The 16,137-nt window shown below is 45.7% G+C and overlaps 1 protein-coding gene across 1 annotated transcript in view; it reads left to right on the forward strand.

Moving 5' to 3' along the window:
- The first annotated feature begins 5,535 nt into the window (after positions 1-5,535).
- hm13 (histocompatibility (minor) 13) overlaps positions 5,536-16,137 on the forward strand; it is a 13,598-nt gene continuing 2,996 nt past the window's right edge. The window contains exons 1-9 of the mRNA XM_079226409.1: positions 5,536-5,753; positions 6,794-6,829; positions 7,788-7,886; positions 7,978-8,060; positions 13,531-13,619; positions 14,165-14,250; positions 14,611-14,736; positions 15,689-15,746; positions 15,832-15,952. Coding sequence (XP_079082535.1) covers positions 5,553-5,753; positions 6,794-6,829; positions 7,788-7,886; positions 7,978-8,060; positions 13,531-13,619; positions 14,165-14,250; positions 14,611-14,736; positions 15,689-15,746; positions 15,832-15,952 — 899 coding nt within the window. The 5' untranslated portion in view covers positions 5,536-5,552. The remainder of the gene's footprint in view (positions 5,754-6,793; positions 6,830-7,787; positions 7,887-7,977; positions 8,061-13,530; positions 13,620-14,164; positions 14,251-14,610; positions 14,737-15,688; positions 15,747-15,831; positions 15,953-16,137) is intronic.

A 16,137-nucleotide genomic window follows, 5' to 3' on the forward strand; every position in this document is an offset into this window, starting at 1 on the left:
GAGTTATACATAGAACCCTTGGTTTCTGGTGGATCTTGGTTGCACCCTTAGAAGGTGGAAATGTTCTGCCTAGAACCTCCAGAGAAGATTTCGGGTGAAAGCATTCCACCATATGAGGGTTCTCTGTGGAACCTTTGGGTGAAATCTTCTCATGTGGTTCTGGGTAAAACTCTTGATGCTTTGTTCTAGGTAGAACCCTCTGAAAGGGAACCTTTAGGAAAAGTTCTAGCAGGAACCAAAGTGGGTTCTCCTATGGAGACGAGCCAAGGACCCTCCAGGGTTCTAGTTAGCACATTTATTCATAAGAGTGTAGTTACTTTGCACATTAAGATGTTAAATATAAAACGTGTGATGAGTTATTAAATATGATGCATTGTTTTGTTAAATCTCAACCTGCTGCAGCGTTAACATGCTACTGACATGATAATGAGTAATAAAGATCCAATAACATGATGTTTATTATATTATAGTCTCTAAAGAGTTTAGTCTGCATAATGAGGGCTTTTACTTTTGATCATGAAGAACATTCTTCATAGTTTGTACATCACAATTCTGAATGTAGGTGTTTTATTGGTGTGTTTTTTCATAGTGATGATGCTTCTTTTGCTTAAATAAAACCTTTGAATGAGCTTTCTGTGTCACAGTTCTTCATGTACTTCAGCTCACAACAGAGTCTGATGACTGGAACATGAAGGGTCAGCAACAAGCCTCAACAACAGCTTCAATGCAGCTTTCCTGTTTTGATTTCACTAAAATATGATTCTGTTATCAAGCAGCACACTGAGGGAAGTCTTTATCACTCAACTGACTTTCCACCTGAACTCAAATGAATGATGAACATTTCTCTGTCTCTGCTCTCATTGCTTTGTTCATCAAGAACAAGAACGCACAAGTTCATTTCTAGAGTAAAAGCAGGTCTACCAAAGACCAGAGATCAGGGTCCAGGTCCTCGGTCCTGTCTCTTGTTAGGAAACAAAATGCTGCTCGGCCCATGATTCGTGTTGGCTAAGGCAGTACCCTTACAATTCAAAAACAGCAATTCCGAAGATTTTGTCCAACTGTCCCTGAGTCCAAAATGAATCAAGCAAATAAAATGGATTAAAAAAATCCTCCTGGAAAGGGTGTCACTCTGCTGGGCATGTACCCACAATTTGGGCCACCTTGTCTGGGTAAACATCTGTGCATGTCCCCCTAAATCTCAAATTCAAATTCCTTCAGGAAAGGGGGTCACTCTGCTCGGCATGTATCCACAATTTTGGCCACCTTGGCTGGGTAAACATCAGTGCATGTCCCCCTAAATCTCAAACTCATCAGATTTAGTTGAAACTCGGTACACGTAGAGGGCTGCTCCCAGGAATGCCCCTTTTAAGTACCAGCCTCCTAGACTAGAGCCTACTGTAGATATGGTTTGGGGAAGAAGGGACGATTTATGCCATTTCGACTACATGAGGACTCATGGACAATTGGAGAAAATAGTCGGCCTAAATATCAAACTCAAATTCCTCCAAGAAAGGAGGTCACTCTGCTGGGCATGTACCAGCAATTTGGGCCATATGATATGCAATTGAAACGTTATTGTTCCAGGTGGCTGTTTTTGCACGGTGAGAGTTGCCATTTCGTTTAGGACGATTTGGCCTTATTAATGTAGTCGGAGTGGTTGTTTCTGATTTCTAAGGGAAGGCCATTTGGAAAATCCAACGGAACCACCCCCGGAAATGTCACTTTTATTCCCGGCCGGCCGATGCCTTATAATTCAAAAACGGCCATTCCGACTACAATAATATAGGTCGACTACTTTGTCCAACTGTCCCTGAGTAGGACGATTGGATAAAATATTCATATTAATATAGTCAAAATGGCTGTTTCTGATTTCTAAGGGAACTCCTAAATGTGACCCAACCATGTTGGCTATGACTCTTTAGCCCTTAGCATCTCTGCGTGGTAGTGGTTTAGAAACTCAGATTTCTCTCCCCTCTTTCAAATTCCTCAGAAAAAGGTCCAAACTGCTTGAAACTTGATGGGAGCATTTCCTTGGATGACTTGATTGAGTACCCAAAAGAACAAGTGTGCAGAACCTTTAGAAAGCTATATTTTTTCACAAAAATGTTATTGATGTAAATCCACCTGATTCTTAAAGCCTGTCCTCTGTTGTCCACCACATTTCATTTAAAATCTAGTTCATGGGAAAACACCAATTTCCACCCATTTCCAGGTTATTCAAGGATTTCCAGTCAATTCAATGACTTCTAGATGATTTAAGGACGATTTGACCCAAAAGGCTGTTCCTGTACCCAAACAAACATGAAACACCCCTTTCGGCACTTGCCCCACCCATTTACATGTGATTAGATGAAAGTTAAACTTAACCTTACCAAGTTGCCCCTTTGTGGCCTAAAAGTTCCCCAATGGCCAATGGTCAACATATGGTCAACATCGCCTCCTATAGAATTTCCCACTTTAACCAAGTTTCCTTCTCCCTCAAAACAACCTTCCGGACCCTCACCAGTCCGGATTCAAGGCCGGCCACTCAACAGAGACTGCCCTCCTTGCTGTCTCTCAGTAGCTTCACACTGTTAGAGCAGCCTCTCTCGCCTCTGTCCTTATCCTTCTCTCCTTCTCTCCTCTGTCCTTATCCTTCTAGACCTTTCTGCTGCCTTTGACACAGTGAACCACCAGATCCTTATTTCCTCCCTCCAGGACCTTGGTATCTCAGGCTCTGCTCTGCCTCTTCTCATCCTACCTCAACGACCACCTACCGGGTAACCTGGAGAGGATCTGTGTCTGAACCTTGTCCTCTCACTGCTGGAGTCCCGCAGGGCTCCGTCCTGGGTCCTCTCACTCAACAAAGTCACAACTGTTTGTTGTCCTGGCTCCTCAATGGTGCAATGAGCTCCTCAATGGTGCAATGAGGTCCTCAATGGTGCAATGAGGTCCTCAATGGTGCAATGAGCTCCTCAATGATGCAATGAGGTCCTCAATGGTGCAATGAGCTCCTCAATGGTGGAATGAGCTCCTCAATGGCGCAGTGAGGTCCTCAATGGCGCAGTGAGGTCCTCAATGGCGCAGTGAGGTCCTCAATGGTGCAATGAGGTCCTCAATGGTGCAATGAGCTCCTCAATGGTGGAATGAGGTCCTCAATGGTGCAATGAGCTCCCCATTGACATCAGTACAGCAGGAAGTCTCTACATTTTCCGCCATGAACTAAAAACACTTCTTTTCCGACTATACCTTGAATAAAGAAAGTAGCATTTTAGTAGCAAATAAATGGCACTTATAGCACTTTGTAGTTTTGCTTTCTTGGAGAAATTGTACTTTCTTGATTCTTGTTGTTCTGAGTTTGTCCTCATGGTTGAATCACTTATTATAAGTCTCTTTGGATAAAGGCATCAGCTACATGAAATGTGATGTAAAGGTAACTAACGAGTAGTAACTACTGAATTAATCATGAATTGCAGCTTTTTTTAATCATTTACTAACACTTTACAAATGATCTTATTAATCATCTGTGAGTCCTTAATATTTCATTTACAAATGGAGAATCCATCATTTATAAAGCATGAAACTAAAGCTTATTAATCAAGAATGAAACATTCATAACTGTTTATGAACTGCATACTAATTAATTCCAAATGAGTGTTCATGTTGGAATAATGCTTCATAAATGATGAACTCAGTGTTTATTCATGCTTTACTAATGATAAATACTGTATAGTGATTGTAAAGAGTTTATGTTGTTATTCATCACTGTATTAATACTAATTAAGACACAGTTATCATCACTGTATTAATACTAATAAAGACATCAGTGTCAGAGTGAAGATGTTTTCCCTGTCGTCTGTTACCTGTTAAACAAACTGCGTTGAGTATACATACACAGTGTGTGGAATTTATGCACAGTGTGTGGTATTTATGCACATTGTGTGGTATTTATACACAGTGTGTGGTATTTATACAGTGTGTGTAAAGTGTGTGGTATTTATACACAGTCTGAATGTGTTTGTCTAATTTATTAAATATTGTCTGTGTGTTTTATTCTCATTGTGACGTCATTATAAAATAACACAATATGATTGTTTTGATCATTTTTCAGGCTCAATGTTTGAGGTTAAACTGAAATGAAATAACTCCTCAGGAAGGATCCGCCTCTCGTGATGAAGGAAATATTGTAATTGTAATTGTGGAAATATGTTGTAAAAGCGTCTCTGATTTAAATTATACACATAATAAAAGTTATTGAGGGAAACAGCTGATCAAATCGTTTAATAAATGAAGAAGCTCCTTGTGGTCCTCAGAAAACAGATCTAATAAATAACTGGAGTTTAATCTGTGAGCCGTCCAATCAGCTGCAGCTTCCGCACAGCTTCCGCCCTCCTGTCCACCAGGAAGCGCTGCTGCGGCTGCGCAGCTGGAGGACACGTGGTTTCCTCCCTGCAGAGATCGTCTATCCATGAGAAGATGTTTCACACGTCAGCCAAACAAAACGTTCCAAACACAGGTGTTACACGGTACTCATAGAAGTACTCCTAAAAGTACTCATGGAAGTACTCATAGAAGTACTCAGAGAAGTACCCCTATGAGTACTTCTATGAGTACTTCTAGGAATACTCATAGATGTACTCATAGAAGTACTCCTAAAAGTACTTATAGAAGTACTCATAGAAGTACCCATAGAAGTACTCTTATACTACAGAATATATATATATATATATATATATATATATATATATATATATATATATATATATATATATATATATATATATATATATTATATTTTCTTCGTCTATTTCTATTAAACTAAATCTCTGTTTGTTTTTTGGGAAATTGTTTCTTTAAAAGAGTTTTATGACAAGAAATCCCTTTATTACGCAATACATATATTACATATGTAATATGTATATTATATATATATATATATATATATATATATATATATATATATATATATATATATATATATATATATATATATATAATATGTATAAACCCCATGAAGGTCATTGTTTGTGTTGCTTTGCATTTGTCTCTTTGGTTCGTGAGTATACATTATATATTATATTATATATTATTATACTGCATACGAGTTTATTGAGGCTCTATGCTACTTTCTCTTTAATATATACATGTGACCTTTATTTTGAAAAGCTAAAAGGAAGCGCAGATTATCTTTATGTTTGAAATTTAACTTGTTTAACTCAGTTTAATGACTTTAATGACCCTATGAGGCTAAAGCTCCACGGTGACGGTTCAATGGATAATAAAGTGTTAAATAATAATAATAATAATAATAATAATAATAATAATAAAGAGTGTAATAATAATAATAATAATAATAATAATAATAATAAAGAGTTTAATAACACAGATTCTGAACGTGAAGCCGGTCCCCGGAATCCGCGGCAGAGTGAGCCCTCCTCCTCGGGCTCCGCCCCTCTTCGCCTCTCTGCGCGGTGTTTTAGGAAACGTGGCCTTCCTGCAGCGGCTCCGCTGCGCGTGAACGAGCAGAGCCTTCACCTCCACCTGCAGCAACAGCGCGTCTCCGAAGAGGAACCATGGCTGACACGGAGCAAGTCCCGGTCCCGGACCCCGCCGCCGCCCTGGCCGCCATGAACGGCTCCGAGGCGCTGAACGCCACGGTGAAGTTCGTGGCCAGCGCGGAGGGCACGGCGCTGGCGTACGGCAGCCTGGTGCTCATGGCGCTGCTGCCCATCTTCTTCGGGGCCCTGCGCTCCGTCCACTGCTCCAAGTCCAAGGTGACGTGTGCTCCCGGGGAGGAAGCGGTGTGGCGGTGAAATGCGCGACCGTGTTAACTGGGGACTTTCCACCCGGACGCTGTAACAGCCGCTGTAACAGCTGTTTGAGGAACAGGAAGAAAACACGGAGTCGCATTATTTAATTCTCATTTAATTCTTATTTAATGATTTAACCTGCATGATGATGTATTGTTATGTTTATGAGAGGGTTTCGGCTGAAAAGTCGCCGGTTAACACGGTCGCCTGTTTTGTGTAACACTGCGCGCGCAGCGGCAGTTGGTGCCGCTCAGATATATAACGTTAAATATGACGTCATAACGATCGGAACGCGTTTAAAAAGCAGATAAATGGCGGCGTAGTGCGCGTTACAGCGTCAACAGTTAGTGGAGTACGCCGGAAGTGACGTGGCAGCGGCTTCACTCACTGTGTGTGTGTGTGTGTGTGTGTGTTAGTGTGTTAGAGTGACGTGTACCAGAGGGGATTTATTTGCACTCTTTTGGGTTTTTCTTTCTCAGAGCATGCGCAGTTGAGCTTTAGGTAACGGTAAAAAAAAATACTAGCTCCTCCCACATCCGGTCTGCACCTTGGAGATGCTGGAAAGTAAATATATATATATATATATATATATATATATATATATATATATATATATACACACACAAAGTGTCTCGTAGTCTCAGGCTTGTTGTCTCTCTCTCTCTCTCTCTCTCTCTCTCTCTCTCGGCCATCTTTAAAATGAGGTCAAATAACATCTTTCCTCTTTTCAACCGTTTCGCTCTGAATGTTTTTCTTCCTGTTGATTTTTGCGCGCTGCTTCCTGTCCTCTTCGCTGCCGATCTGATCCCCCTCTCCCTCCTTCAATGTCTCCCTCTCTCTCTCTCTCTCTCACTCTCACTCTCTTTCTCTCTCTCTCTCTCACTCTCTCTCTCTCTCTCTCTCTCTCTCTTTCTCTCACTCTCTCTCTCTCTCTCTCTCTCTCTCTCTCTCTCTCTCTCTCCCCCTCCCTCTGTCTGCACACCTGTCTGTCCATCGTTCTGTAGGATCTGGGAGAACATGATTACCATTCTGGGTTCAGAGTGAGTATGAGACCCTTCAGAGAGAAGCTCATGTGTTCATGAAGAGAACCACAGTTTATATTCAACACGGCCTGGTGCTATATATATATATATATATATATATATATATATATATATATATATATATATATATATATATATATATATATACACAACACTGTTTATAAACACACAATAACAACACAACACTGTCAACTGCATGATAATCATGGTTTTATGTGTATGGGGGAATTGTTGGGAAAAATATATAATATATATTTTTAAATGGTCTAATCATCAAAAGTGCAGCAACAAGGCTCCTCTCCTCTCCCTCCTCATTTCCTTGTCTCCTATTTCCTTTTCTTTATCATGTTGTCTCCTCTCCTCGCTCCTCTGTCCCACTTTCTCTCTCGGGAGGAGGAGGAGGAGAATAAAGGAGGAGGAGGAGGAGAATAAAGGAGGAGGAGGAGGAGGAGGAGAATAAAGGAGGAGGAGGAGGAGGAGGAGGAGGAGGAGGAGGAGAATAAAGGAGGAGGAGAATAAAGGAGGAGGAGAATAAAGGAGGAGGAGAATAAAGGAGGAGGAGGAGAATAAAGGAGGAGGAGGAGGAGGAGGAGAATAAAGGAGGAGGAGAATAAAGGAGGAGGAGAATAAAGGAGGAGGAGAATAAAGGAGGAGGAGGAGGAGGAGGAGAATAAAGGAGGAGGAGAATAAAGGAGGAGGAGAATAAAGGAGGAGGAGGAGGAGAATAAAGGAGTAGGAGAATAAAGGAGTAGGAGGAGGAGAATAAAGGAGTAGGAGAATAAAGGAGGAGGAGAATAAAGGAGTAGGAGGAGGAGAATAAAGGAGTAGGAGAATAAAGGAGTAGGAGGAGGAGAATAAAGGAGGAGGAGAATATAGAAGTTTCTACATGAACACTGAAGGCTCCAATGTTCCTCTCTCCTGAAACTTACCTCTGTATTCACCTCTCTCCTCCCAGAATGCATCAGACATGCCTGAAACGATCACCAGTCGAGACGCAGCGAGGTTTCCCATCATCGCCAGCTGCACTCTGTTTGGGCTCTACCTCTTCTTCAAGGTAACGACGGGGTTTCCTCAGCCTCACTCCAGGGGCCTGGTGTTGACGCAGGGTTAGGGCAGCACTCAGAGTAACGTGTGTTCCTGTGCAGGTGTTCTCTCAAGAGTACATCAACATGCTGCTGTCCGTCTACTTCTTCGGCCTGGGAGTCCTGGCTCTGGCTCACACCCTGAGGTAAGCACCGGGTATCCTGATAATACGGTATAATACGGTATCCTGATAATACGGTATAATACGGTATCCTGATAATACGGTATTCTGATAATACGGTATAATACGGTATCCTGATAATACGGTATTCTGATAATACGGTATTCTGATAATACGGTATAATACGGTATCCTGATAATACGGTATTCTGATAATACGGTATAATACGGTATCCTGATAATACGGTATTCTGATAATACGGTATCCTGATAATACGGTATAATACGGTATCCTGATAATACGGTATAATACGGTATCCTGATAATACGGTATTCTGATAATATGGTATAATACGGTATCCTGATAATACGGTATTCTGATAATACGGTATAATACGGTATCCTGATAATACGGTATTCTGATAATACGGTATTCTGATAATACGGTATAATACGGTATTCTGATAATACGGTATAATACGGTATCCTGATAATACGGTATCCTGATAATACGGTATTCTGATAATACGGTATAATACGGTATCCTGATAATACGGTATTCTGATAATACGGTATTCTGATAATACGGTATAATACGGTATCCTGATAATACGGTATCCTGATAATACGGTATAATACGGTATCCTGATAATACGGTATAATACGGTATCCTGATAATACGGTATAATACGGTATCCTGATAATACGGTATAATACGGTATCCTGATAATACGGTATAATACGGTATCCTGATAATACGGTATAATACGGTGTCCTGATAATACGGTATTCTGATAATATGGTATAATACGGTATCCTGATAATACGGTATTCTGATAATATGGTATAATACGGTATCCTGATAATACGGTATTCTGATAATACGGTATCCTGATAATACGGTATTCTGATAATACGGTATCCTGATAATACGGTATAATACGGTATCCTGATAATACGGTATAATACGGTATCCTGATAATACGGTATTCTGATAATACGGTATAATACGGTATCCTGATAATACGGTATAATACGGTATCCTGATAATACGGTATAATACGGTATTCTGATAATACGGTATAATACGGTATCCTGATAATACGGTATAATACGGTATCCTGATAATACGGTATAATACGGTATCCTGATAATACGGTATTCTGATAATACGGTATAATACGGTATCCTGATAATACGGTATTCTGATAATACGGTATTCTGATAATACGGTATAATACGGTATCCTGAATATACGGTATCCTGAATATACGGTATCCTGAATATACGGTATCCTGATAATACGGTATCCCGATGATACGGTATAGTGATAATTAGGGATGGGTATCGTTTGGGTTTTTTCCGATACCGGTGCTAAACCGATACTTTTAAAACGATACCGGTGCCTGAACCGATACTTTTTTATTGCCAAAGCAATTTTTTTTCTTTAAATTGAACAATATTATTAACTGTTTAAAGTATACTATAGATATAAATAAGTACATACAAAACACACTTCAAACTACAGCTTCAAACCTTTTAACTTCAAAGTATAAAAATATATATTTAAAAAAAGAACAGACACCAGTCCAATCAGGTGGCCTGATGGGACCGTGTGCAACAGAACTCAGACTCTGTTGGATCCTAAAACTGCTGCTTTATGGACTACACGTTATCATTAATATCAACTGGAGAGATTTGTTCCATCAAGCCGAGGACGGACGTTCAAAAGCTCGTGCTCGTGTCTGCAGCGATCTCTGTGTGCGCGCGCTGTGTGTGTGAGCGCTGGAAGCCCCGCCCCCTCGAGCCCCGCCCCCTCGAGCCCCGCCCCCTCGAGCCCCGCTCTGCATGCAGGCGGACAGAGAGCAGAGCAGCAGTGCGCTCTGATCCGCTATTTTAATAATCGTTTTTAATGTGCGGGCACCGCGCTACCTTTTTAGTATCTATATACCGAGCAACTTTACAGAGTAGTGTAAAAAAAAAGTATTTAAATCGGCTCAGGCACCGGAAGGAAGCACTGAAAATTGCGTTGCTTTTCGGTCCGGTAGGTACCGGACGTGTTGGAACCGGTGCCATACTGGCACCGGTTCTCGGTACCCAACCCGAGTGATAATACGGTATCCCGATGATACGGTATCCTGATAATACGGTATAATGCGGTATCCTGATCCATCCATCCATCCATTATCAGCCGCTTATCCGGGGTCGGGTCGCGGTGGCAGCAGGTTCAGCAGGCCGACCCAGGCTTCCCTCTCACCCGCAACACTTTCCAGCTCATTCTGGGGGATCCCGAGGCGTTCCAAGGCCAGCCGGGAGATATAATCCCTCCAGCGTGTCCTCGGTCTTCCCCGGGGTCTCCTACCAGTTGGACGTGCCTGGAAAACCTCTAATGGGAGGCGTCCAGGAGGCATCCTGACTAGATGCTGAACCACCTCAGCTGACTCCTTTCGACACGAAGGAGCAGCGACTCGACTCCAAGCTCCCTCCTGATATCCGAGCTCCTTACCCTATCTCTAAGGGTGAGCCCGGCCACCCTGCGAAGGAAGCTCATTTCGGCCGCTTGTATTCGAGATCTCGTTCTTTCGGTCACGACCCAGAGTTCGTGACCATAGGTGAGGGTTGGAACGTAGACCGACCAGTAAATGGAGAGCTTCGCCTTCCGGCTCAGCTCCTCTTCACCAGGACGGACCGGTATAGCGCCTGTTTTATTGCTGCAGCCGCACCGATCTGTCTGTCGATCTCCCGCTCCACCTTACCCTCACTCGTGAACAAGACCCCGAGATACTTGAACTCCTTCGCTTGGGGTAGGCAGTTTGTCCCCACCTGGAGAGAGCAATCCACCGGTTTCCGGCAGAGCACCTTGGCCTCAGATTTGGAGGCGCTAACTCTCATCCCTGCCGCTTCACACTCGGCTGCAAAACGCCCCAGTGAATGCTGGAGGTCACAGTCCGAGGAGGCAAACAGGACCACATCATCCGCGAACAGCAGAGAGGCGATCCCGAGACTCCCGAACCGGATCCTCTCCGCCCCCTGGCTGCGCCTAGATATCCTGTCCATGAAGGTCACAAACAGAACCGGTGATAAAGGGAAGCCCTGGCAGAGGCCAACACCCACCGGGAACGTGTCTGACTTATTACCGAGGATACGAACACAGCTCCTACTGCAGGCGTACAGAGACCGGATAGCCCATGCCAACGGGTCCGGCACCCCATACTCCCGCAGCACCCCCCACAAAAACCCCCGAGGGACCCGGTCGAAAGCCTTCTCCAAGTCCACAAAGCACATGTAGACTGGTTGGGCAAACTCCCAGGACCCCTCCAGTAGTCTTGCAAGGGTAAAGAGCTGGTCCACTGTTCCACGACCGGGACGGAATCCGCACTGCTCGTCTTGAATCTGAGGTTCGACAAGCGGTCGGAGCCTCCTTTCCAGCACCCTGGCATAAGCTTTTCCCGGGAGGCTGAGCAGTGTGATGCCACGATAGTTTGAGCACACTCTCCGGTCCCCCTTCTTGAAGATGGGAACCACCACCCCGGTCTGCCAGTCCATGGGCACTGTTCCCGACCCCCATGCGACACTGAAAAGGCGTGTCAACCAAGACAGCCCAACAATGTCCAGCGCTTTCAGCATCTCAGGGCGGATCTCATCCACCCCTGGCGCCTTGCCATCAAGGAGCTTTTTGACTACCTTAGCAACCTCTGCCAGGGATATGGGAGAAACCACCCCAAAGACTTCCGGCGCTGCCCCCTCTCCGGGGGACATGTTAGCTGGGTTTAGGAGTTCCTCAAAGTGCTCTTTCCACCGCCCGACGATGTCCCCAGTCCGGGTCAGCAGTCCCCCCCCCCCCCTGCTGAGAACAGCCTGGGGTAGGCCCTGCTTTCCCTTCCTGAGCCGTCGGATGGTTTGCCAGAACTTCCTTGAGGCCAACCGAAAGTCCTTCTCCATGGCCTCCCCGAACTCCTCCCATGCCCGAGTTTTAGCATCCGCGACCATCGCAGCTGCAGCCCTTCTGGCCTGCCGGTACCCGTCAGCTGCTTCAGGAGACCCCTGGGCCAGCCAAGGCCTCCTTCTTCAGTTTGAAGGCTTCCCTCACCCCCGGTGTCCACCACCGGGTTCTCGGGTTGCCGCCACGACAGGCACCGATGACCTTCCGGCCACAGCTCCGAGCAGCCGCGTCCACAATAGAGGCTTTGAACATGGTCCACTCGGGTTCCATGTCCCCAGCCTCCCTCGGGATTTGTGAGAAGTTCTTCCGGAGGTGGGAGTTGAAGACCTCCCGGACAGGATCCTCCGCCAGACGTTCCCAGTTCACCCTCACTACACGCTTGGGCTTGCCAGGTCTTTCTAGCCGACTCCCCCGCCATCTGATCCAACTCACCACCAGGTGGTGATCAGTTGACAGCTCTGCTCCTCTCTTCACCCGAGTGTCCAAGACATACGGCCGCAGATCAGATGATACGACTACAAAGTCGATCATTGATCTCCGGCCTAAGGTGTTCTGGTACCAGGTACACTTATGAGCCACCTTATGCTCGAACATGGTGTTTGTTATGGACAAACTGTGGCTGGCACAGAAGTCCAACAACAAAACACCATTCGGGTTCAGATCGGGCAAGCCGTTCCTCCCAATCACGCCCCGCCAGGTTTCTCTGTCATTGCCCACGTGAGCGTTGAAGTCTCCCAGGAGAACTATGGAGTCGGCAGGCGGCGCCCTTTCCAGGACCCCTCCCACCGACTCCAAGAAGGCCGGATACTCCGAACTGCTGTTCGGTGCATAAGCACAAACAACAGTCAGAGCTTTACTCCCTGCAACCCGTAGGCGCAGGGAGGCGACCCTCTCGTTCTCCGGGGAAAACTCCAACATAGCGGCGCTCAGCCGGGGGCTCGTGAGTATCCCCACTCCCGCCCGGCGCCTCTCACCCTGGGCAACTCCAGAAAAGGACAAAGTCCAACCCTTCTCCAGGAGCTTGGTTCCAGAGCCCATGCTGTGCGTGGAGGTGAGCCCAACTATATCTAGCTGGTACCGCTCCACCTCCTCCACCAGCTCCGGCTCTTTCCCCGCTAGCGAGGTGACGTTCCACGTCCCTAGAGCTAGTCTATGCTGCCGGCAATTGGCTCGCCCAGGTCTCCTGCCTGGCCCGCCGCCCGGTCTGCATAGCACCTGACCCCGATAATTCTCCCCGCGGGTGGTGGGTCCACGGGGTGACTGCTGCTCCATGTTGTTTCTTCGGGCTGAGCCCGACCGGGCCCCATGGGCGAAAGCCCGGCCACCAGACGCTCGCCGACGCGCTCCCCTCCTGGGTCTGGCTCCGGGAGGGTGCCCCGGTTTCCCTTGTCCGGGCGAGGTAGCTTTAGACCGTGGGCTGCTATTCAAGTTAATACGGTATAATGCGGTATCCTGATGATACAGTATCCCGATAATACGGTATAGTGATAATATCGTACCGTACTGCATTGAAGTCGGTGATAAACACTTTGATCTTGTTTCTGTCTCTCAGTCCTCTGATGTCCAGAATCTTTCCGGCGTCCATCTCAAACAAACAGTACCAGCTGCTCTTCACTCAGGGCGCCGAAGAGTCCAAAGAAGGTGAGAAACCCCGTTTGTCTTCTGCTGCCGGTTGAGATCTGCGCCGATCGGTGTATGTTGATATAGTATCGTGACTTGGGTATCGTGATAATATCTCATTGTGACGTAGGCATCGTGATAATATAGTTCTGTCCCAGAGGAAATGCGTGTAAATAAAATAACAGAGGCCCCAGGATCGAGCCCTGCGGCACCCCACAAGACATCTGACACACATTCCCCCACAGAGACAGTTAACCTTCTGTTAGTGAAGATGAAAACTACTCCAACCCGATCACGTAGCCTCTCGCTCAGGATGTGGTGGTCTACGGCGTCAACGCAGAAACAACATTCTGAGTTACAGTCAACGTTTTATTCTTTCTGAACATGCAGTTCATTTTCAATTTACCGTGAAAGAAAAGTTACAAAAAGGTTTTTGTATGGCGTCAAATATGGTTCTTAGAAAGAAGATTGTAACGGAAGAAATGCGAAATGTTTAAAACGTTTTTTTACATGTATATTCATTTTTTGATACTCCAATCACAAAAGTCATCCCTGTCTCGCTGCAGAAATAATCAACTATGAGTTTGACACCAAGAACCTGTTGTGTCTGGTCATCGGCGCCGTGGTGGGAGTCTGGTACCTGCTCAAAAAGGTAACATCTGGCCGCGGCACCGGAGGGTCAAAGGTCAATAACCGTTATTGATAACTTGTCAGTTAGGGCAGAGAGCGCATGTCATATTTAGCTTCTTCTGATCACTAGTACTGGTTTCTGTGATGATGACCAATCGCAGTTTAACAGTCTGGACTGGTGCCAGAGCAATGGATCATGTGACATCACAGCACTGGAGAGCTAATAACCCGCCTATGTTTTGTGACATCACAGCGCTGGAGAGCCAATAACCCGCCTGTGTTTTGTGACATCACAGCGCTGGAGAGCCAATAACCCGCCTGTGTTTTGTGACATCACAGCGCTGGAGAGCCAATAACCCGCCTGTGTTTTGTGACATCACAGCACTGGATCGCCAACAACCTGTTCGGCTTGGCGTTCGCCCTGAACGGTGTGGAGCTGCTGCACCTGAACAACGTCTGTACCGGCTGCATCCTGCTGGGGGGGCTGTTCATCTACGACGTCTTCTGGGTGAGCTGGACTTGTTGTTGTGATGCATGCTGGGGCTGTGCGGGACACCGGCTTCAAATCTCCATACGGTATACTTCCAGGGTTAGAACTTTAGTCATGTTAGAACTTCATAACAACAATTAATAACCCACAGTAACGCTCTTTAACAGGTGAAACATCACGACAGTTTGTGACATAAACAATTTGTAACACTAATAATTGTACATTTATAAAATTACACCGCTGAACTGCATGCTGGGTAAAGCTCGCCCACTATCATGAAACTCCGTCGTCTGTCTCTTCACCTAGATTCCCCTGGGTCCTAAGTCCCTCCAGGTTTAGCTTCCTAACACCCTCTATGTACCAACGTGCAAACAGCTGTTCAGTTGGCCGGCGGTTCTTTTCTGCATGAATGAATGAATGAATGAGTTTACTCGGAAAAAAATACCGTGATATACTGTGAAACCACCAGAATCTTGAATTTTTGGCCATACCGCCCAGCCCTAATAAATACATAATTGTAAGGCATCCTACCGAGTTTGTTTAGGTTCTCCCTGGTGAGCAGCGGTTAGTGTGTCTCAGACTTTTATTTTGAAGGGTAAAAACTAGTAGTCCCTCTTCCTGTGCGTCCGCTATGTGGTCCCTCAGCGCAATGCATGATGGTGCATATTGCTGCGTTGGGGACCATCGGTAGTGCGCTACTTTTCACAATGCATTGTGGGATACAGCCAACGTGTCTCCACTCAGATGCTCTGCTCTGATTGGCCAAGGAGAAACTAAACCGTCGCTCTGAAACGGACCAAAAAGAACCAGAATCTATCAATTTAAAAAATGTTTGAGTAAAAAATAAAAGATTTAAAGTTAAAAAACCCAACAGAAATACTTTAAGGAGTTTTATAAATACCTTTACAAAATGGCTTCCTGATGGTTGAATGACCCAGCAGCACCTGAACGCACCGTCTGTCCCCCTCAGGTGTTCGGGACCAACGTCATGGTGACGGTCGCCCGGTCCTTCGAGGCGCCGATCAAACGTGAGTAGCAGCGAAGTGCATGTCAAGTGCTGAGGAGTCTGAGGAGGCGCTGACGTCTCCTGTCTCCTCCCTCCTGCCTCCTCAGTGGTGTTTCCTCAGGACTTGTTGGAGAGAGGCTTTGAGGCCAGTAACTTCGCCATGCTGGGTCTGGGGGACATCGTCATCCCGGGGATCTTCATCGCGCTGCTGCTGCGCTTCGACGTCAGGTGACGGCCAGATTCTCCCTCCTCTTCCTCTTCTTCCTCCTCTTCTTCACCCTGTTCCTCCTCTTCTTCGTCCTCCTCTTCTTCACCCTGTTCCTCCTCCTTCCTCCTCCTCTTCCTCCTCTTCTCCCTCCTCATCTTCTTCCTCCTCTTCTTCCCCCTCTTCTCCCTCCTCTTATTCACCCTGT

The sequence above is a fragment of the Taurulus bubalis genome (genome assembly GCF_910589615.1).
Source record: "Taurulus bubalis genome assembly, chromosome: 11".
In the NCBI taxonomy this organism is placed as follows: Eukaryota; Metazoa; Chordata; class Actinopteri; order Perciformes; family Cottidae; genus Taurulus; species Taurulus bubalis.